This window comes from Cottoperca gobio, chromosome 22 (genome assembly GCF_900634415.1).
Source record: "Cottoperca gobio chromosome 22, fCotGob3.1, whole genome shotgun sequence".
Lineage (NCBI taxonomy): Eukaryota > Metazoa > Chordata > Actinopteri > Perciformes > Bovichtidae > Cottoperca > Cottoperca gobio.
The window spans coordinates 15,123,453-15,146,366 of NC_041376.1; the positions used below are offsets into that span (position 1 = coordinate 15,123,453).

The following is a 22,914-nucleotide window of genomic DNA, read 5'->3' on the forward strand; positions in this document are numbered from 1 at the left end:
ATAACTACAGTGCCCATGTTCATGTTGAGGAATATGTCCCCCAATGCAACAGTGATTAAATCAACAGTGATCATTGATGGGTTTTCAATAGTTTTTGAAGAACAATGGACGCACAGAGGAATACGACATTTCAGGCTTTGGTACTTGTTAAGATCCATCCACTGTAGGGTTGAGTTATTTCTTGGGATTTGACAACAATCACAAAAGTCCAACAGCAAGTCACTCGGCTGATCAACAGAACGGCCAACGCTCACACGTAACAAGTAGTTACAGTACCAGTCAAAGGTTTGGACACACCTTCTCAACTTTTGACTGGTACTGTATATCTTCTCAATTGTGAGTAAATTGAATATGTTTGGTTTTTAAACTGGTGGTCCACACAACAGCAATTTGAAGACGTCACCTTGAACACCTTGTAGAGGGCATTTTCACAATTGTGTTACATTTTATTGGACAAACCATTAATCAATTAATTGGGATGGATAATCAACAGAATAATCGATGATGACATTAATTCTCAGCTTAGATTGAATAGTTAGTGACTATTATTCATTGTAAGAAGCACAGACTAAATGAAGGGAGAAAGTACAGTATTATTCTCATTTGGTTTGAAATCTAATTTACTTTCGTCTTTCTATTCATTCCCATCAGCTTGTCCCTGTCAGCTCATCCAAATAAACAATTATTATGACACTGTGGCTTACACAGACCAATGGACAAGCTGGAGGTAAGCATTCCTTTCCCAAAATGGCTGCTGGGCTAGCAGCTAACTAGCTGGCCTCTCTCTGTGTGTCTCTGAGCTGGGGTGATTGATTGAAGTCATTACGCTGGTGGAGAGACTCCTTACCTGGCTAATCCAGGAGTGAATTTAGCTGCAGCATGACAGATAGCCGCATTACATCCCCGGAATCTGCTACCAAATGAGCTCTCCTGCTCAGGACCTCCACTACCAAATTATGCAAAATGGCTTGTATGATATACATTTCAATATTCTACCAGATCCATTTTAAAATCCCCAGCGTCAGTGTTATACTCAATTCTAGGAGTCTAAAAACAGGAATGGTTTATAAGTTGGCATATTAAATCATCATATAGTGTGTTTAAAATACATAATGAATGTTTATCATGAATGACATTTTCATCCAGTGTTGTTAACACCTGGGTCAAACATTCTGTGGAAATTAAATCAGAAATCGATTAATCTTCAGATTCAGACTTAACACTCCAAAATACTAAATATATTTAGTTTATTGTAATGTAAGACATCAAAAATAAAAAGCAAATGTTTGCTTGAAAATGCCTCAAACAATAAATCACCAATTAATGTTCTGTCTAATGTCTAGTCTAACGTTTCAGCTCCACCCCGCTTATCCAAATATTGTGACTATCAAGCTCTGAAATTCATCCGTCCTTCCAATCGTATCAGAAGTGCAAATTGCCCACTATCTGAGCAGCCCTGACTTGTGTCATCCCATCTTTAATGCTCTCAGCTTCATATCCACATCCGCAACCAACTACACCACCACTTCTTGATGGGACACTATCAGTAGAGCACATATACCACCTGTGAGGAGGTGTTTTCCTCCAAGCGTGAATAGTAGTTGGCAGATATGGATAAAAGGAGCTGAAAGGGAGCAGCTCACGCCTTGTATGGGCTCAGGGAGTCAGGATAAAACGCAGGAAGATGTTTTTAGCCGCATGTGAGATGTCACTAGAGTCATTGCTAGCCACTGTGCTGTATCTCAGTCATGTGGAGGCAGAGGGGCTTAGTGTGAGTATTTGACTAAAGTTGAGCCTGGGTTTCATTAGCTGCAGGCTACAAATGCTAGAGCTGGAGCATTGAATGGGCAACAACAGGCTTATTGAACCAGTGAGCTGAACAGCAAGTCTGTCGGGTACTGATGCCTCTTAGCTGTCTAAAACATATATACCATTGTATTGTCAAGAAATGGGGAATTTAGGATGTTAGTGCTTTGATGAAATATGCAACCACACAAGAAAAGATAACACTTACATGTCTTGTATTATTAAGACTTTAGTGTAAATCCAAGTGAACATATATTTTCAGCACATTCACAAAAACATCATATATGTTTCAGTGACACTCAGGATTATTTTCACAACTATGAAGTAATATTTTATGAGTTTTGGGAGTGTGTGTTTGTGTTTGTGTGTGTGTGTGTGTGTGTGTGTGTGTGTGTGTGTGTGTGTGTGCGTGTGCGTGTGTGTGTAAGCCATAGCAGCTGATATGTGAGCGAGAGCCTGAGACGACAGAAAACGCCCAAATTGCAGCGTCTGCCATGCGCTGAGCCTCCTGCACCAAGACTCTGTCTTTTGTTCTCCCCTGCTAGCGGGAGAAGCCTGACAGCTCTGAAATGATCCTCTCTCCTCTTTCATACACACACTTCTCTTCTTTTCTTTTCAACTACTCTACTATATATTTCCCAACTTTGCGTGCACACAAAAGAGGTATATATGCACATGCACAAAAACATACATTCTCCTGTCTGTCTCGCTCCTATAGCCTCTATTTCTCTTCCCCACCGCTCATCTTCTCTCCCTGTCTGTCTTTCTCTCTCATTTCTTCTCACTGGCTTGCTGTGAAGATGGCGAATCCCTCATGGATTTCTGGAGGGTATCACCATGGAGACGGGGCTCTGCCACACGTGTCTATAGATCCTCCTGCTGAATAGGGGGCACAGCCAGAGGTGGTGCATTCCCTCCATCTCCAGTGTGTTCTGTGGAGAGCAAAGGAGTGTCAACAATGAGCTGAGGTTGAGGGAGAGAAAATGAGAAGCAGGGTGGGAAGAGCAAGTGGAGAGAAATTGGTGAGAGAGAAGGATTGAGGTAATATATACTCTGAGATGTACAGTATATGGAGGAGGTGGAGAAAGGGGATGTATGGAAGGAAAGAGAGCAGGTGAGGTTATGGTGGGTGAGAAATATGAGGTGAGAATGTGGTTGACAGGAAGAGATGACGGAGAGAGAGGAGTCTAGAAAAAAGCAGCAGTAAGAGGAGGCAGAGGAAAAGGCACCCGGCTCATCCCTGTGTCAGGAGACAAATAGCGTGTGATGCTAATGACTGGCTAAAGCTTTTGCCCCTGCTGAGAACAGCCGCTAATATGACTGCTAATAAAGGCGCCGTGGAACGCTGTCGCATTCCAGCAGTCGCTCAACTGTCGCCCAAAATTAGCCAAACGGGAGCTCTCCTTCTCCTGCCGCTCCACTCGCCTGCCTCACATTAATGCTCCAGAAACGGGCCCCTCTCTGTAACATTTACAGGCTTTTTTCTGCATTAAAGGGCCACTTGTTCACACAGTAATAGAATTTGTTCCATCTCATAATGGTGAGGATGCCTACTCCATAAAATATGAAGTGGTCTTTTTTGTGATCTGAAGCTCTTTTCTTCTTTGATTGCTACCCCTCATATGGCACACTCCTCTTGGAGGATATTGTGATTCTGCCAGTGGACAAAGCAAAGGGAAACTTAGAAGGGTACAGCATTGTCTCATCTTTCTCTGCACAATGCCTGCAGAATGTCTTTTCTTTTTAATTTTAAGGCCACCTAATTATTTTGGGAATTTTAATTGCCAAGCGCAGTGAGTGGGATGCATTGCCTGTGATGACAAATGTTGTAGCCAAGGTCACACAGTGACAGAGCCAGGGAACGTGGGATGGCAGAGCTGTGGAGGCTTCCTGTGGCTTAGTCATCGTGGGGCTGAGGAGCGTCGGGGCAAACACACCTCTCACAGTGTCACAACAACCTGACAACGCCTCTTAACACGAGTGTGATTAAAAGTCATTTACATAAGATGCTCTGCGTTTGCTTTCAAAGAACAGGAGCTTTTAAACGGGAGCCAAATATGTGCTCCACTGTAGGTGGAACTTTTAGCGTAGTCAGGATTTAAAGCATGTTCGCTCTCTGTTATCAAAAGGCCTCTTTGTTTGTATACTGACCCAAAATAGGGAAGTGCACTTGACTCCTTTTAAAAATGCAATGAAAAATACAACCCAGCATTTTTTATTAGCTATCCATTAGCTGCAACTCTTTGTTGTGTGTGATTCAGGTGTAGTCACATAAATGAATACCTGTCAGCCTCTGAGCTATGCTGTGACTCAATGATTCATAGCAAATGTAGCCTTAAGGCTGGATATTGACCAAAAGACAGAGAAGGAGAGGGCTGATGTCTATGTGCCATTCCCACACCACTTCTCCCTCTTTCCATCCATGCTCCCCCTCCTCTTCCTCCCACTCACCTATCCTCCTCTCCTGCCAGCCCGCCTGCCTTGGCAGCCGCTAACCTGCTGGGACCGGCCCTTGATTTATTTGGAGAGGGCGCTGGAACGGAGGGGCCAGGATGAGTGGCATTTTAATGTGCTTTTGAGATGTTTGGTCACAAGCACTATTGATCACAGTGCCGCAGCGCATGCACCCCCTCCCTCACTGTCCCACAGACCCTCACACTGCCCTGGGGGAGAGGTCTGGCTGTCAGGCAGGGAATGAGTTTCCATGTGGGTTTAGATTAATGAAATGAGGCCCCTGGTTGCGGGGGTGCAGGGGGTCAGACCATTAAGGAATCCCTGGGCTGGGCAAGATTGATCCTGCCAGCTGACTGTACCCTGACTGACTGATAGACGTCAGGGACTGAGGAGAGAGGGAGGCAGAGAAGGATGGATAGGATATTGGACCGTGGGACATACTGACATTAGAAACGGAGAAAAAGAGGGAACAGTAATGGGTTTCTAAGACTGCGATCCACCCTCCTACTATACCATCAATAGGCCTTTTCCATAGCCACTCCACCACAAGAGCAGCTCACATTGACTAACAACCAACAGTTTCTTGTCTCACCGACAGACGTGTGCCATTCACTCACATCAGGTCTTACTCTAAGTAGCGCAGAGCCGGGGAAACATCCAGAGGTTGTAAAAATAGGAGCCAGGGATATTTCACAGCCGAGTGAACATGCCCAAAGCGTGTTTAGCTCTCTTACGCTGCAGCCTGGACAAGGGGTTTATTTGATGGCCAAAACACTCAGCAGAACTCATCATAATTCTTACTGTGTGGGTGCTTTTGTTCAAATGTGCCAAATGTGTGCACACAGCCACACACATACACACACACTCATACATAAATGTACAAACAGAGGCACACATTCTAAAATCACACACATGCAGCTTACATTGGGGGGCCAGGTAGCAGCTCTGGGCTCTCAGAGGTTTGATGAGTGAAATGGATTAAGCCCCTTTGATCAATAGCCTGAGCGAATACACAGATTATCAGATTATCAGATTAGAATCTGTCCCCCTGCTGCAGAGGGGAGCCAGAGAATACATTAAAACCTGAGGTGCCTTGGCAAGATTCAATTAATCAGGCTACAGGTTGTCTTTTCCCCCTTACAGTCTATTCCACACAAGCAGTTTTGTTTTTCTGCACTGCATATCACTCTGGAACAAAGTGTTTGCAGAGCATGCACAGTGGTTTTCTTTTGCCTGAAGAACAAATTGATGTTACGTGATTATAAATGAATGTGAAAATAAACTAAATCTTCTGCTTTGTTTGCTTTAAAGATAGAGATTTTATCCCTTTGTAACTGTTTTCTAGAAGAAATGGAGCATTTTATTATAATTGCCCAATAGTTAATGAGTACATGTCTAATTAAGGTTGCTTAAGCAAAGTTTAATATTTTTCCCAGTAGAAGAATTTAGGAGGCATTGCTTTCATTACAATAAGAGGCCCTTGTTCCATTGCTGCTTTGTGTATTGTATTCTGGTTTGTAAACCACGGCACATTAACACAGATTGCACATGAACATTAGCATTTACGGCCAGGTGAGGCTAAGCGCTAATGGCTGCCCCCTTATCTCTCCTCTGCAGTGTGTACGGGAGCCCCCAGGCCAAGAAGAGAAAGAGTCTAGACAGACAAACCCTGGAAACGTCCCCCAAGAGGAGCACCTACCTAGATGACATGGACAACTCCACCATGGAGGAGTGCTACGAGACAGACGGAACCGAGGAGATGGAAGACAGGGAGGAAGAGGAGGAGGAAGGAGCGGTAGAAGAGGAGGAGGAAGAAGGAGAAGTGGAGGAGGAAGAAGAGGAGGTGCAAGGCTACATGGACTACAACGAAGAGCAAATGGAGCATGAAGAAGGCGAGGTGGATAGAGGGGACGGAGAGGCTGAGGAGGGGGAGGAAGAAGAGGAGGTAGAGGTGGAGCAAGAAGAGGAGGAAGAGGGGGATGAGGAAAGGGTGGAAGAGGAAGAAGAGGAAGAGGAGGACGCGGTAGAGGAGGTGGACTATGACGAGGTAGAGGAGGACGAAGGAGAGCAGAGTCAAGTGCAAGGTGAGCTCTCTTTTTCATCATATTTTACCAAAACACACAGTTCAGATGTTTATAATGCACCAAATGCTGTCTAAAAACTTTGTATAGTTTTAGAAGAATAGTGGGACATTTCAGGAAATATTCTTACTTGCTTTTAGGGGTGTCAAGATACCCCAACATTAGCAGTCAATTACATTTGAAAACATCATAACATTATAATTTATCTTCACCCAATGCTCATTTTTGAATGCTTTAAAATGCGTCATAATGTAACTCAATGGAAACTCCCTCCGTTAACGTTAGCTGTTGGCTTCGTTATGTAGCCCAGCAGCTGCTACAAGCTAACGGTAACTAGCTCTCTTCCTGCCGATTTTAAAGGATTTGTGAACGATTGTGAACAGATTTGTGGTTCACAATGTAACATTATAAGTTGCGCCGACTGGACACTGTTAGTCTCGAGCCCCGCAGTACCGCTAAAGTACCGAAGGTAAATCGAGTGCCGTCATGGAATCAACTTGATACCGTAGTATTGGTTCTTGTGACATCAACCCTAACAATATTAGGATTAGGATTGATATCAATCTTCTCATGTAACTCTCAGCCACAAAGCAAACAAGCATATTTCCCAAAATGTACGAACAACTCCTTTAAATATTTCTTTATCTATTCAAAGTTGCTACTATCATTTTTACAGTGCTTCATTTGCATATCAGTGGTTTATATTTCCATATTTGATGGGCTATCTTGGGGCAGTTGGACATGATGTTCAAACACTGATTGTGTTTTGCATTGGAATGAGATGAAAGACTTGAAACATACAGGATATATATACGTATCCAGCATGGCTGAAGACATACAATGTATTATTCCTACAGTGATTGTTTGTTTTTATTGTGATTCATTCATTTGGACATTGTACTCTTTTTGTACTCATTTTCAAAGCCTTTACTGCTGAAGCTGGAGGAGAGGTGCACTGGTGCCAAAGTGCTTGTTACTTTCTTGCTTTTTCATCAAGCTCTTTTTAAAAATATGTAATACTTTATTTACAGAAATTATCTAAATTGATGGCTAAAATCATCAAGATGCTACTCTGTAATTACGTCCCACTGAAGTGTTTTAGCCTTCTCCAGAAGACCTTTGCCAGAAACATTAGAGCCATTAGTGCTAAAACTGGAGCATGATTGTTTCTTTGTAAACAACAGAAAGACTACTAACCAAGTAATCATCTTTAATAACAAAGGAGTCTTCAGTTGTCTGTCCCTTGATACATATTAAAATCTTAAAAATATTGGAAATGTTGACAATCAAAGCCCTAGTATAATTATGCCTTCCCTCAAGACATGATAGAAGAATGCCCCCTAGATTTAGGACTCTCTGCCCCTTCCGACGTGCACAAGACCAGATTTGGCAGGTTTCTCTCCAGCAGACTCTGCTTTGCACCCCCGCATCACGATTGGACCTGACAGTGCCTTCAAGTCCAATTAAGAGTGAAGCTCAGAGAGAGGAGTGTGTTAACCCTGTTTGGCGCGTAGCTCTACCCACCCAAAGTGTTGATGTGGCATCTCTGCAGCCTTGCTCTCAGTTTCTTGCAGAATGTGAATCTCTACAGACTGGTGTTCATTAGAGCCCATAGCCGAGGCCTTACCCGTAACCCTGAGACAGTGGACTGTTGCCACTGTCTCTTCAGCTTGTCAACAGCCTCTCTTTCCCTGGGTAGCAGCTGATTACCACTGGAAGGTATTCCCTGTCCTGATGATCCTTCTCATTTTTGAGCTCTATAGTCATTATGTTTGCTTTATTGGAATTGAAGGATTTAACAGCATTTTAATATGCAGCATTTTCCCTGAGAAAGTCCAAAACATTATTTCTATATGCATCATTACCATGTTCCCCATTCCCCCCAGGACAGTGGTACTGGATAGTCGCTGGGCAGATTCCAATCTCTTAAACGTAATAGAGGTGACATTCTGCAGCTTCTCTGTGTTTCTCAGTGGCACGCACATCTCTGTAGCTAATCCAAAGCCAAAGCAAGGCAGTCTCTCTGTTCCCTCCTTAATCTGTTTCGCTTCCATATCTCTTTTGTGTACCTTGATTGCTCTTCAAATTGCTTTCCTGTGCCATGTTTCATACCATCAAAAATTAAACCCCTGGTGCAGGAGTTTGCTGTTAGAAGCCTTCCACTGTCAAAATATGTGCCTGGTCATTCGTGACTGTTCCCTCTACCCGCTCCAAAGCCCTCACCCCCCAAGCACCAATATTGTGTTGCTCTCATTAGATTGTGTGTGTGTGTGTGTGTGTGTGTGTGTGTGAGTGCGTGCGTGCGTGCGTGCGTGTGTGCGTGCGTACAGTGTGAGTGAGGGAATGTAAATGTGAGTGTGTGTTTAGTCTACAGTATGTACAACGTACAGTATATCTTGGATAATGTTCAGATTTGTTTTTGTATGCATACTTTGTTATGATGAAGACAGTCAAGTTAAAGTTTAAAAAAATAATCATTCATAAACATGAAGCAATATTTTAAATTAAAATGTAACTGAAATATCTCGAATCAAAAGTATAGAAAGCTGAATGTAAACAAATAGTGTGAGCCTCATTTTACTAGATCCCAAAAACTGACATTATCTAATAAAATGAGATAGAAAATGTACATGTAATTGAAATACGTATTATATAAGTCAACTTTGAGGCATAATTCTTTGTTTGAGTGAAATATTTTGCTTACAGGCAGGGTTATAGATTTTGTCCACCGGCCAAATGGCTTGTGAATGGTTCAAATTTGACCAAATTTGTCATTTTTTGTGGTGGTGGTGGGGGGAGGGGTTCTGGGTTCATTCTCTTTGCAGGAATGTAAGTGGCAAATGTGATGCCAATGTGAGCGATGTGCTGTTGGCGGCTCAGGGCGGAAATGTGAAAGGAGAGATTGGAAGTGCTCCAGGAGTGAGTGCTTGAAATTACTGACAAGAGGTTCAGTAACCTTTTGCAGTTTGTCAGAATCAATTAAGCAGTGAAAGGAATTCTAAAGATACTGATGATTGAATGAAAAAAGAACTTTACTTGCAAACGATGAATAAGTACTGACTGGGGATCATCGTGTTGCAGATGGAACATCATATCAGCTCTCAAATGTTGGATTCTCCTGAAAAAAATATGCTTTCTCTAATTCAAAGATTTTCTCACAGTGTTTTGATGTACACTACTGAACAATACAGAACATGTTATCTCATTTGCAACTATTTACAGAATTTCTCAGTAATAATATTAATCATAAAACCTGATATCTTTTTCTAGACATCCTGGAAATAAGGGCAAATAGATATAGCCCCTGGTTTCATAGATTACCATTTACCAGAGCATCTTTCTCTGGAACTTTCCCCAACCACTATATTTAACTTCCTGTGCTGATTCACAATTCAGAACACAAGCTGCTGTTAAGACTCTCAAAGTAAATTATTAGGGGAAGCAAAGAGTTCCTTATCCAATTTAGATGGACCAAGCCCAGAAATCTGATTTACCAGTAAAATAGAATGACAGAAATGAAATTATAAGACGTTTGTTCTTTCTTTCCAACAGAAGACGATCAGATGAGCAGCAGTGAGGGGGGCGAGGGCAATGGTGGAGGTGGCAGCGGCAAAGCCAAATCTGGCCAACCGAAGGAGAAGGACAATAACAACAATGAAGAATACGAGAACTATGACGAACTTGTGGCCAAATCCCTCCTCAACCTGGGCAAGATAGCAGAAGACGCTGCCAACCGAGCCATGACGGAATCTGAAATTAACAGTAACTCCTCTAACAGCGCTGAGGAAGAGGAGGATGATGAGGAAGAGGAGGACGAAGAGGATGAGGAAGACGAAGACGAGGAGGAGGAAGAAGAAGATGAGGAGGAGGAAGAAGAGGGGGAAGGGGATGGACCACAGAGGGGGGATCTGAGTTTGGACGTTGACAGTGATGTGGTTCGGGAGACGGTGGACTCCCTAAAACTTCTAGCACAAGGTCATGGTGCAGTATTGTCTGACAATTTAGATGGACAGGAGTTTGAGGACGGCACAGACAATGACTGTTCTCACAATGGGGGAAATGCACACAACGGTGGTAATGGACAAGTTAAGATCAACAGTAACGGACAAATAGAAAACAGCGACGAGGAAGTGTGTTTAAGCAGTCTGGAGTGCCTACGAAACCAATGCTTTGACTTGGCTCGGAAACTAAGCGAAACAAAGTCCACTGACCGAAATGGACCATCCCAGCAAAACCATTTTTCGTGTGGGGATCCCAATCAACAGCCCCAGCATCACAGCTATGGGGATTTTCACCATAACCACGACGACAGGCGATCGCTTGATAGAAACTATTCCGACATGGACAATCTCATGAAACTCGAGGAGCAGCTGAGCCCACGCTCCAAGGCCTTCTCCAGTTGCGCGCAGGACAACCGATATCACACCAACCTACGGGACTTTGATGAGGACACAGCCTCTGTGACGTCGGACCGATCAGAAGAAGTGTTTGACATGACAAAGGGTAACCTGTCTCTGTTGGAGAAGGCCATTGCACTAGAGTCGGAACGTGCAAAGGCAATGCGCGATAAAATGGCGGCCGAGGCTGCCAGGAGAGACGGGGTGAGGTATAGCCATGAAGACCATGGCCCACGGCATGGCTACGGTGTTGAGCGTAAAGCCCGGCTTCCTGATGGTATGAAGAAGCCTTTCTACCATAAAGGTGAGTAGTTCTTTCTCAGATGTACACCAAGCTTCCATTGGAAACCATATCTACACAAGTGTAGACAGGTTTACCTCATTTAACAAGCTCAGGTGAAATGTGTGTCTGCTGCTGTTTGACTGTATTCTATCTATCTGTCCTGTACTGGAGACAACCCACATTCATTCGGGGAACCTCACTATAACCCCAGGACAAGCTTTTTCAGCCAATTTGGAAATTCGCATCTCGGTAGCAGAGGGAGCGGCAGCAGCAGCTTATGTTGTTAAAATAGGCCAGCATGGAAACATCAGAGGGTAGGCTTGTCAGGCATAAGTAATGGCAATCTGCACGGCCTGTTAGGACCGCAAATCTCATCCCTGCGATGCAGCTTGGGGTAAAGCTGCCTATTTTTAAACCTGCGCAAGCACTTGGGAGAGGAATGTACAAAACAGAGGCCTCTGCCTTGAGAGAGGATTCATTCTGTAGGGAACAAGGAAGCTTTTTAACCTTGTTTGTGACACTTATGACCTATCATTCAGATTGATCCTTACTGAAACCAAAGAAAGACAAATATATATGGCTAATCATTTAGTACAAACCTGTTGGATGTGCTGGATGGAGTAGCAGTCACAGAAACATTGCAGAGGCATTTTGATTTCAAGCTCCCTTGTTTAACTCCTAATTATTCCTCTCATCATATCCCTGACTGTGACAATATTCAGACTTAGTTAGGTTAAATCATTTTCAGCCATAAGGAAGATATCAGATGAGACCAACAAATAAGAGCATGCTAAGTCACAGCAGGGTTATATTACTCCTTAAATGCCACACAACTCACAGCAGGTATATATTGCGACTTAAATGCCACACAAATGTTAATTTCGAGAGCTTTCCATGGCTCCTGTGTCTGGCTAATGTTGGAATAATGAGAGGACGAATAAGACAGTTGCGTCACGATAACATCTTTCCTCAGGCGAGATAGTAGCAGACACTCGTTGACCAGGGTTCCTGTGTGATTCATAAAACAGAGCATGGAGAGGGAGGGGGAATCAGGAGCGAGAGCAGGGGGATTCAAAGAAGAGCCCTGCTCGCTAAGAGAAGCATGGGGCTGAGATGAAAATTGAACAGTATCAGAATGACCGATAACGAACGGCAGGCCAACTGACTGCACATTAATTATCCAGAGATGGTATGGTAATGGAGGCCATTTGCTATGCAAAGCGCAGACCGTCCCCAGCCACAATCAATATCCCCTGCTTTCTAATATGCCTTCCACTTGGCTGCTTCCACTCTCCGCAATGGAAGCGTGGCAGGCAGAACATACGGCCATCACGTAGGCTATATGTACGTGTGCATTTGTGCGTGTGGAAATGGAGAATTATTTCCAACATACTGTTCAAACACTAACAGTCAATGTAATAATCTTCCCCAAAAGAAACCATTATCAAGATGCCACATTTTACATGTAGACCAAGTTCTTTATCAACATGAAATTTCCCCACCTTCATTGCACTGGTGCCAGACAGAAGAGCCAGACATGACAGAGCAATATTGTACCAAACTCATATGCCCCTAACGTGACATAGATAGATGATAGCCACGGAGGATAATGAGGTGCTTTTTTTCCCGATGAATGAGACATGGGATTTCATTTGGTGACTCACTTGTAAATGTATGAGTAGGTGTGCTCCGTGCCACCTCTCAATTGTGTCCTTTCTCAACCCTCCCACCCCTTTCACTTGATTATTCTTCTCTTTGCTCTTACTCCACAACCTCTGGTTTATTTTGATTTGTCAGAAAGGGCCTTAGGTGGAGCTACTAAGTTACACAGGCCTGTAAAACTTTAATCTGTGGTCTGTCTCTCTGTGGCATGAGATAATAGCTGCTCCCCTGTCCACTTTGCTAATACTTTGCTAATACTTGCTCTAGATAATGGTTTCTGTCACTCAAATGGCTCCAAATTGATTATACACAATCTGATACAGCACTATTCTCCTGTAGCTCTGCTGTGAGAAGATATTAAAGGCTATTATTGCTTCGTTCATTTTCATTTAAAATGGTAATGCAAACTGCGTCCTACAAGAGCCATTGTATGTCGACTGTAAGCAGAATCCTTGACCTTGTTTGAGAGTCAAAGTGTTTTAAAGGTGGACGGCTACATTTGCAGACACAATGCCAGTTGGCACAGCTTGACATTGCTGCTTTTGGGTGGTAACTATATCTGATCTGGGTTTTGAATAAATAGAAGAACGAGGTTTTGGGAAGGGAAAGACAATCTTATCCGTGTGTGTGTGTGTGTGTGTGTGTGTGTGTGTGTGTGTGTGTGTTTGTGTGCTTTTTGAACACTCATTGTCACACTCAGCCTAACAAACTGTCATGTGACGGAAATATGATACATTCTTGATTGATTCTAAACCTGAGAGATGAAACGCTTCACTAACAGGTCACTAACACGAGAGTTGTAATATTTCACAAATCTTCACAATTTCATTACAGTAAACAAACTTCATGATCAAAAGATCTGTCAGCAAGCCAATTATTGCGTCTTTGTCTTCACTCCATTACTTCAAATAACACAGCAATAAATAATGAGAAATAAAATCCACCTAAAATTCAAATGTTTTTGGTTGTAACAATAAAGGGTGTAGATTAGGTTTCAGAAGAAGGGGGACATGACGTCAGAGGTTCTTAAACTAAAGTTAAAAACAACAAATATTTCTTACTGCATTTTACATGTTTATATCAAACTAGAAAATAATACATCATCATTAATTAATGATTTCTAAATTAATGGTAGTCAAATACTACAAACAGTAATGCTATGCAAATGTTAATAAACTTTAAATCAACTATAGTTTTCATTGATTGGGATCATAAACCTAATCATGCACCATCTGTAAAAAGAGCACTGCCAATATCTAATATTTAATATATTATTTATACTTTTTTTTTTCAAGTGAGGCGGACATCCTAATAGAAATGACGCATATAGCAATATTTATAGAAAAGTCCAGGAAATACAGGACATACTGACATATAAAACCTAAAAAGCAAAACTACAAATCTTGTGTTCTTCAACGTCTGGTCCTCCCTGATAGCTGTGGGCAGCTGACAACATAATATCATTTACTTTCTGTTACTCATCTATAGCATTATAACTCCCTCGTAACCCTCTTTGCAACTCAAAGCTCTGCCATAGTGCCGGCCCCACATGTGCTCACATGTACTCATGCAGCAGTCCACCATTGTGTCATGTGTGATCACCTCAATTTGACTTCCTGCTCACAGATGTTTCACGTGCAGACAAGAAGGAAAGTCGGTGTCCGACACCAGGCTGTGACGGCACGGGTCACGTTACGGGCCTGTACCCCCACCATCGGAGCCTGTCCGGCTGTCCGCACAAAGACAGGGTGCCACCAGAAAGTAAGAACTTCAGTTACACACCCATTTGGCTTATTTATTCAACCCGTGGCCTTTCTGTTCTTTCATGTTCAAGAGTCGGCATGTTTCCTGTGATCTGCTGTGTCTGGCTCGTTCTGTGTGCTGTGTACTTGCTGTCGTGTTCGTGTTTTCGGGGGGTACAGTGAGGGGCCAGACAGGTCACAGCTGCACTTCTCTTGTGACCTTTTGCATGTGGCCATGGTTTTGCTTGCAGATTGCCTGCCTTGTGTGTCATGGCGATGAGGTGGGAAATGAGCCCTTGGTGATGTGCAAATAGTAGAAATTTAGCAATTGATGGTCAAGAGCTGTAAATCAGTGACTTACTTAACTGCATGAGACTTTTCCCTCCACTAGTCTGACTGACAGTGAGTGAGAGCATATGATAATCCCATCCGCTGTTGTTGTTTTCATCATTGTAAGGGATGCATGTGTTGCATGCTTCTTCACAGCATGGTTTATTATTGAATGTGTGACTGATAAGGAAAGGTTAAATGCCATGCTTTTGTATTTCATTTGTGTAGCGTTTTAATGTTATTTATGTCTAAAATGTTCTTCACAAAAACTTGAAAATGCTCAAAGATCTTGATAACACTGTGCCTGCCTCAGTCATCCATGCCATAAACCCCAGTCATTTATTTGTATTCCTTGCTCAATTAAATTCTGTTGAATAGAAAGACTGTATCATATCTCTAAGCCACGGATCAAGTGAAGTGACAATAAACATTAGCTTTGAATGAATAGTGAGTTTTTTTCAAGATTATACCCCTGCCTCATTCACCTTGTGCAAACTTCTCAATAAAAGCCCGTTTACACGTTTCATTGAGTGCAGCGTGAAAATCAAGTTATGATCGGTCATGACCCAGACTGCAATCAAAATAAAAGAGGGTTTTAATAATGGCAAAGAAATTAGTTATCTTTAAAGCCAGGCTTGTAAAGACCAGCAGTGTCACAGCTGACTCTTGTTCCGTGGAGCACCGCTCACACGAAGGTCCCTAACCTGAGATGTACTTGTCTCCCAGAAATGTGAAATGACTCAGAGCAGTTGACCTTGACTGGGATCAAGAGCCCCAAAATGGAATTTGGAATGGGCTTGAATTGATTGTCACTGGAGATTTTGGAATATGATGTCTCTGTTCCTCCTCCTGTTCCTCACTTGTGTTGATCTGGCTGACTTTTTGGGGAAATGATACCAGTAACACTGCACAGGATGCTTTGGATCACAAAAAGTTCTCTCCTTGATCTCTGTGGCATCATCTTCAGTTCCTCTCTCCTGACTTAAAAAGGATACTTAAGAGTGAAACACACACACGCACACAGTCTTGTTACTGTTAAAAGGTGACCTGCTTTAGGTGGTTTGAGTTATCGCCATGTCTCTGCATTATCAGCCGTGTAGCGGCCAGTCACCAGGTTTCTGTCAGTATGTGGTCAATAGTCTGATGCAAACTCCTTGTTTCACCACGTTAAAGGTAAACACATCTAGCTGCCTGCGGTCATTCCGTCTCAAATCAGATAGTTAATAGATAGATACTTTTTTCAAAGCTTATGTAAATGCTATTTGAGACCAAAAAATAAGTTCCGTAAAATATTTAAACAATATTTTGAGAATTGCAGTTTTGTCACTGGGAATATTGTCATTTTCGCCCAATACAAAAAATCCAGTCTTCTACAGGAAGCTATTTTCAGGGTTCAATATCTTTTCACACATAACTCCAAATTATTGAAAGGCACAAGGAAATGTGATATGTTTCATTACTAGCCCCTGAAAATGGAAGACGAGTGGTTTCGGTGCCCCAGGCAGTTTGGGTCCCCCAAAGTATATACTGTGTGTACATATATATATATATATATATATATATATATATATATATATATATATATATATATATATATATTTCAGGGGCTTTAATACAAACAGAATCCAAGATATGGCAAGTGTAACTCGCCACGGTTGCAATTTGTTGCTATTTTTAGTGCCAAAATGGCAATGAAAATTAGAAAATTGTATGACAAGTGGCCTTTTTTTGTGTAAAGTTACAAGTTCCTTCCATGTTGTCTTAATGTATAAATTGAACAAGATTTGAGGCTTCATTTGGCCATTTTGGCTCCCAAACCACCCACACCACAGTTTTCTTTCGATTTTCAAGGGCCAGTAATGAGAAATACATCTTCTTGTGCCTCTTCATTTAGAGTTATATGTCTGAAGATATTGACCCCTAAAAATAGTTTTCCGCCTAAGATGTTTTTTTAGGCTGTGAAAACAACATTCGCAGTGGCAATAAACTATGCAATTCTCAAATTTCCGCCAGAATATTTTCACATACGTTTTTTTTTTGGTTTCAAATAGCACATGAATAAGATTTAAATAAAGACTAAAGTGTAAACGAAAACCTCTATCTGATTGGACACGGCATGACCCTGTGGGGAGGATTCAGCTATGGGCTACTCTCTCTTCTATTAACACATTTGCTGTACTGAATGGACAATGTATTATTAATGCAGTGGCTTCATTTAATTGAGAAATCACACATTGCAACCAGACTGTTCCCTGGGAAATGTGAAAAATGACGATTAAATTATATCTCAAATTCATTAACTCCCGTTCCTGTTTGCTCATTGTGGCTCTTTTCTGTAGCATGCTAAAATATTTAATCAGCTCACATGGGAGTCTTTGTTTTGGTCTTTAAAGTGAATTACCTTGTAACATGCAAGGTATTTAGAGCCACATTGCTTCCTGTTTGCGTCCTTGTATTATCCTTTTCTCAGCATAGCAATTGTGGGAACAATTCTATCTGTGTCCACAGAATCAGGCCCAGTGCTTAAATGTATTGCCGTTCTATCTGTGTCTTTGCAGAGGGCATGGCAAAAATGGGATATGCATAATGTATTGGCTTGTGGCATGTTGAGGTGGCAGGCTTTGTCCAATTACCTGCAGCGAACACCAATTGGTATGTAAGGGAAGGAGGATGATGAGGGGTTAAAGTTTAAGGGGTGATAATGATGAAGCTGGTGCCGATGGGGTTTGGCCCTGCGAGCCACTGATTTCGAGACGACCCTTCCCAGCGCCGGTGCTCCAACGGCTCCTTTCGGACATCCATAGATCATTAATCTAATTGGCTGGTTGCCGAGGGGATCTGAGACAGTTATGGACTGTTTTAATGGTAAATGGTATTGAAGACTGTGCTCTCTACCCTAACAACGTACGGATGATAAGAAAGCAAAGTCTATCAAGGAGCTGTATTCCATGTGTCTGCTTCTTCCATTGATTTCAAGGCTTGTGTTTTGCATGATTGTTAGCTGTTTGGTTGCTCTGCTCTCTGCATGCCCAGAATTTCCTTCCATTTCTGTCTCTTGCTGGCTTTGTCCTGTTAAACTTAAATGACATCTTTTTATTCATGACTGTCCCTATTCCATGAATACTAATTTGAAAGGCTGGATAAGTGGAAGCAATATGGTGGGAAACCTTGCCTGCCCTCTCAAACTAGTGTTCATTAAAATGAAGAAGAGGTCATTTGGGTTCGCACAGGCTCATTTCTTAATGATGTTTATAATGCCAAGCTCCTCACACACTAATAGAGCTCATGCGTGATTGTAAGGGGCTCCTAACCTTCCCTGTCTTTCACTCCTATCTCCTGTCTGTGTGAAGTTGTGGCTATGTATGAGAATGTTCTTAAGTGTCCTACGCCTGGCTGCACAGGACGTGGCCATGTCAATAGCAACAGAAACTCCCACAGAAGGTAAGTGACAGCCTGCCCATATGAAACTGGCACTGTCCTTTTTTCACCGTGGAACCTTTTTTAATTTTTTATTATTGACGCATAGTTCTGATTTATAATTTTTTCATCCTCTTTTTTTCTGTCATCTTTTTTGTTAAGTTATTGTGAAACCCATTATTTTTGACTTTACAACATATTATTTTTGGTGTGTGTAAAAATACAGTCTTTTGTATAATGTTTGGTTTGAGGGAATAATTAATGTAGTTCAGCTGCTAAACTTTCCCATGGTTTAACTGAGACACATTAGAATGCAACAATTCACACCTTTCACAGCATAACTCATCAGTTTGTGGCGAAAAATGGCATCTATCAGGGGCAGGTTTGGAGGGAGGAACTGAAATAGCAGGCCGCTGTTTCCAATGCTGTCAGACGGGGCGAGGTGACAGTGAAAGAGGAGTGTCACCTGCAGCAGATGCTCAGGGAGTCAGGCTTAGCAGCAGCCATTAGCACCTTTCTGCCACTCAGCCAGGGTGACAGGAGAGGTGCAGACCTGGGAGCATCAGAATGCCTCCATGCTCAGTGACACAGCTGCAGCGCAAAATAGGCACGCACAGTAAACTTTCACTTTTACAAGAAAGAGCTGATATATACCTCCATATACTCCGGCACACATGCTAACCTGTTACACACCCTTATACATGCACACATTCATGCACGTCCCATGACAGGTGCTCAGGAACACAACTCCATACTGGCTTCAGGCCATTGTCAAAGATAATTTTCTTCACCATGGCCCAGGACACAACATTTGACAGACTGGATGGGGAATAATAGGGGTTAAGAATAACAACATGAACTTTGTCACACTTGGTCAGTTAGTTGTCAGTAGGAAGTTTTACAGCCGTAAATGCTATTGGAACATGCTGTGTGTGTGTGTGTGTGTGTGTGTGTGTGTGTGTGTGTGTGTGTGTGTGTGTGTGTGTGTGTGTGTGTGTGTGTGAAATAAATACACGTTATGCATTTGTCCATATGGGAATATATAGTGTAAGAATTATTTCAAGCAATTCAACTAGAAACATGCAAGCTGTTGCCAATTGTGTTATTTTGAGTGTTAAAAGTGACAAAAATGAATGATTTAGTATCTTAAGCAAATACTTTCTGAAATATAGTCAGGTTAACAAGTACTCTAACAAGCCAAACATTTTACAGTATGTGCATTCAATGTAACATTTTCACCTATTCAAAATGTTGCAATATGCAACTTAAGTCACATTCTCATTTCAGTCTGTCGGGATGTCCCATCGCTGCAGCCGACAAGCTGGCCAAAGCCCAGGAGAAGCACCAGGGCTGCGACCTCCCCAAGTCCAACCAGGCGTCTGACCGAGTCTTAAGGTAGTATTCACTCTTCACTTTCATATACGTCCCGTATGATGAAAATCTCAGTTAGAGGGAGAGAAAATATGGGCTGGAAAACACAATAGATACATGTCCTTCTAGACCCTTTATCAGCTTCTAGTGCATACTCAATCCATGTGTGGTTAATGTCACATGCAAATGTGTGTTTTGGGTTAAGGTATGCTGACTGTAATGTGGAATTAGATTTATTCAGTCATGTTGGAATGTTTTGTTCTTTTTTGTGAAGCGATTGAGATTTTAAGTCCCCCCTTTTTGTTTTATGTTTATGTTCTCCTGTCCCCTGAGAATACTTCCAAGAGACTGCATGTTCATTTCTGTGCTCACTATTGAAGGCAAACCATTTTATTAGATCCTAACAAAATTGGCCTCATTTGTCATATTGAAGGCAGAGTTTTGTGAATGAGAGCTTCTCTGATGCTGTGATGAAAAGTCATAAGTAATTGCTAATTTAACATTTTTATCTAACTGAACGTCAACAGCATACACTCTTACTTTGTATTTCTTCTTGGTCTTACAATGAGGACATAAATGCATATCAAATGATAAGAGCACATCAGAAGTATGCAAGAGTAATAACATAAATGTGTAAACTCAATTTTGATTGTTTCTTATTGACGAAGCATGAAAAACATTTGCAGCAGGGTTATTTTTATATAAAACCAGGGGAAGAAATCACCTAGTCTATGGCTTATAAGAGGGATGCCCCAGACCCTAAATCACCAAACCTATATCATCTACTAGCATCATACTTCATATTCCAATCCTGGAGTATTTCCATAAACGTCTGCCCCTTTCCTTGCATCTGCCCATTTTTTAACCAAACTCCAAAGTCCCCTCTCCTTCCCCTGGGCAATATTGAGTGCCTCAGTCCAACTTCCACCCCCTCGTCATTTATTTTCCAGGCCTATGTGCTTTGTCAAACAACTGGACTATCCACAGTATGGTTACAAGAACAATGTTTCCACCAGCACGCCCCGCTCCAACCTGGCCAAGGAACTGGAGAAGTACTCCAAGACCAGCTTTGACTACAGCGCCTTTGACGGCAGTAACAACCACCAAGTGTACGGGAAACGGGCCATCGCACCCAAAGTTCACGGACAGAGAGACACCTCCCCCAAAGCATATGACGGTACTGCTGCAGCAATATAAAATGATCCATGTTTATTTCCACTGCACGTTCCCATGTCAACTTCTTCATTTCTCCCACAGTGAATGTACAGTTTTAGTTGTTGTTCAAGATTGAGTCAACTCTTAAGTGCACACACCAGATTCTGAAGAGATTCTGAAGAGCTTTGAGCAAGCATAAACATTTCAGGGTCACAAGAATATTTAGTGGAATCTTCTGACGTGGCATATTTTAAGTTTGGATAAGAATATCAATTCAATTTCAAAAATACATTTTTTTCAAGGCTTTGTTTTATGCATCTACAAACTATAAACGTTTGATAGAGAAGGCAATCTTCTTCTTCTTCTTCTTCATAAATAATTTCAAGATATCTTTCAGAAATCCTAAAATGTGCAGGTTTGCAAGGGTGTAAGTCAAACATATATAAAAGCATAAGGGATATACTCATGGATAACCATCCTAAAGTTAATTTCCACCTTTATGAATGGAAAAACCATTTACCTGCATTTTAAAGCCTTTAAATCCATATCAAGTATTTATCCAAATGCATGAAGCGCGCTTTACATGTTGAATTTTCTTCAATGCAACCGACAGCCAAGCGTTACTGCAAGACGTCCAGCTCGGCCAGCAGCACCACCAGCACCTACGCTCCCAGCAGTAGCAGTAGCAGCCTGAGCTGTGGAGGAGGGGGCGCGGGAGGAGGCAGAGGGGGCGGGGGCAGCAGCGCCAGCAGCACTTGCAGCAAGAGCAGCTTCGACTACAGTCACGACATGGAGGCCGCCCACATGGCGGCCACGGCCATCCTCAACCTGTCCACGCGCTGCCGGGAGATGCCCCACGGCTTGGGGGGGAAGCCCCAGGACTTGTGCTCGCAGGTAGGAGGAATCAGCAAGGATAATTTCATACTGTACATCTTGTTACCAAAATGCCAAAAGAACAAGCAAAATTGGCATCAACAGGTGTATTCCGGTGAGTTTTAGTCAGCTGAGCAGGGCTCTCAAACATCCCCTGATATGACACTGCAGCCTCACATGACTCTATATTCACTTGACATTTGTACGACTCTGGCCTCCTGCTGCAGTCACAACCAAATCCACTGACAGATTATCTCTGTGCTTCCTTCATTATACTAATGCTGGCAGTAAGAACTGAAGAAGATAGGGAGATTTCAGCTGCGCGCACCACATGTACACATACACACACTCACACACACACACATTCCATTAAAGATCTGGGGCTGTGTCTCACACTCAGGGCTCAGCAGGGCAGTTTTTTATTTTCCGTCAGGGGATCAGATAGGAGCAGGACGAAGCGCCGTTTGACACGGCGTGAGCCCAGTGTGTCATTTCTAAGGAGATAAGGTGACGGTGTTTCTGTATTATCTGTGCCCAGATGCTGAGCTGGAAACTGGGGGCCATAAAGAGAGCGTACTGCACAGGACTAATGCTGGCCTAATGCTAATGTTGTCAGTGGAGACTGCCAGAGAATGAGAGTGAAGGTGATAGAATTGAAAAAGAGCAAAGAAAGCCTTTTTGGTGGGAGGCTTCTTAATGTCACAGTGCAGAAGGTGAGGAGAGGAGGATACAGGAGAGGAGACAGGCTCTGAGGAAAAAGAAGTGAGAGGAAAGGAGGAGGAAAGGATAAAAGCCAAAAGCAACATTCTTCCAAAGAAAAGTGGAACGGAATAAACTTGGCGGGAACAAACGCCTGAAGCAGTCAGGACTTCCTCTGGTCCTAAACTCATTTCATTGTCTGTCCTTCCCCTGCTTCGGGGCCAGACAGGCAGGATGCTCTCAGGGCAGGATGGGAAGACGGGAGACTTCAGAGAGTTCTTTTTTCCTTCTTCTTCCTCTTTCATCTCCACACTGTTCCTTTTTATGTTTGAAGGAAACTTCACACACACATCTATTCTCACCTCCTTGTTTTTTCAGCCTGTCTATCCGTCTGTTTCTCTTCGTCTCAGTCTGCAGCTCGTTGGAATTATTCAACCAACGTGTAATTTCTCCTTTAAACCTCTGAGACTGTTTAATTTGAATAACTGATCAAGGCCTAAAGAGGTAAAACTCACCAGGGTTTAAGAAAAAAGACAAAGATTACTCTTCTCCATGGCAACAGAGGTCAGGGGTTACGGGGGGGCCAGAGCGAGAAGGGGTGGTCTCTAATGAAGTGGGCTGCATCCTCACACATCATCCTTGTT

The 22,914-nt window shown here is 42.5% G+C and overlaps 1 protein-coding gene across 11 annotated transcripts in view; it reads left to right on the top strand.

The window, feature by feature from the left end:
* The window catches only part of myt1lb (myelin transcription factor 1-like, b), a 99,956-nt gene that overhangs the window by 51,735 nt on the left and 25,307 nt on the right, over positions 1-22,914 (top strand). For 9 of the 11 annotated variants that reach the window (XM_029460549.1, XM_029460548.1, XM_029460547.1 and 6 more), the window contains 7 exons: positions 5,878-6,344; positions 9,894-11,042; positions 14,310-14,444; positions 18,106-18,196; positions 19,460-19,567; positions 20,494-20,720; positions 21,312-21,592. In XM_029460549.1, coding sequence (XP_029316409.1) covers positions 5,878-6,344; positions 9,894-11,042; positions 14,310-14,444; positions 18,106-18,196; positions 19,460-19,567; positions 20,494-20,720; positions 21,312-21,592 — 2,458 coding nt within the window. Of the gene's footprint in view, positions 1-651; positions 728-5,877; positions 6,345-9,893; positions 11,043-14,309; positions 14,445-18,105; positions 18,197-19,459; positions 19,568-20,493; positions 20,721-21,311; positions 21,593-22,914 lie in introns of all 11 variants that reach the window. The other 2 variants (XM_029460555.1, XM_029460552.1) reach the window with 2 other exon arrangements.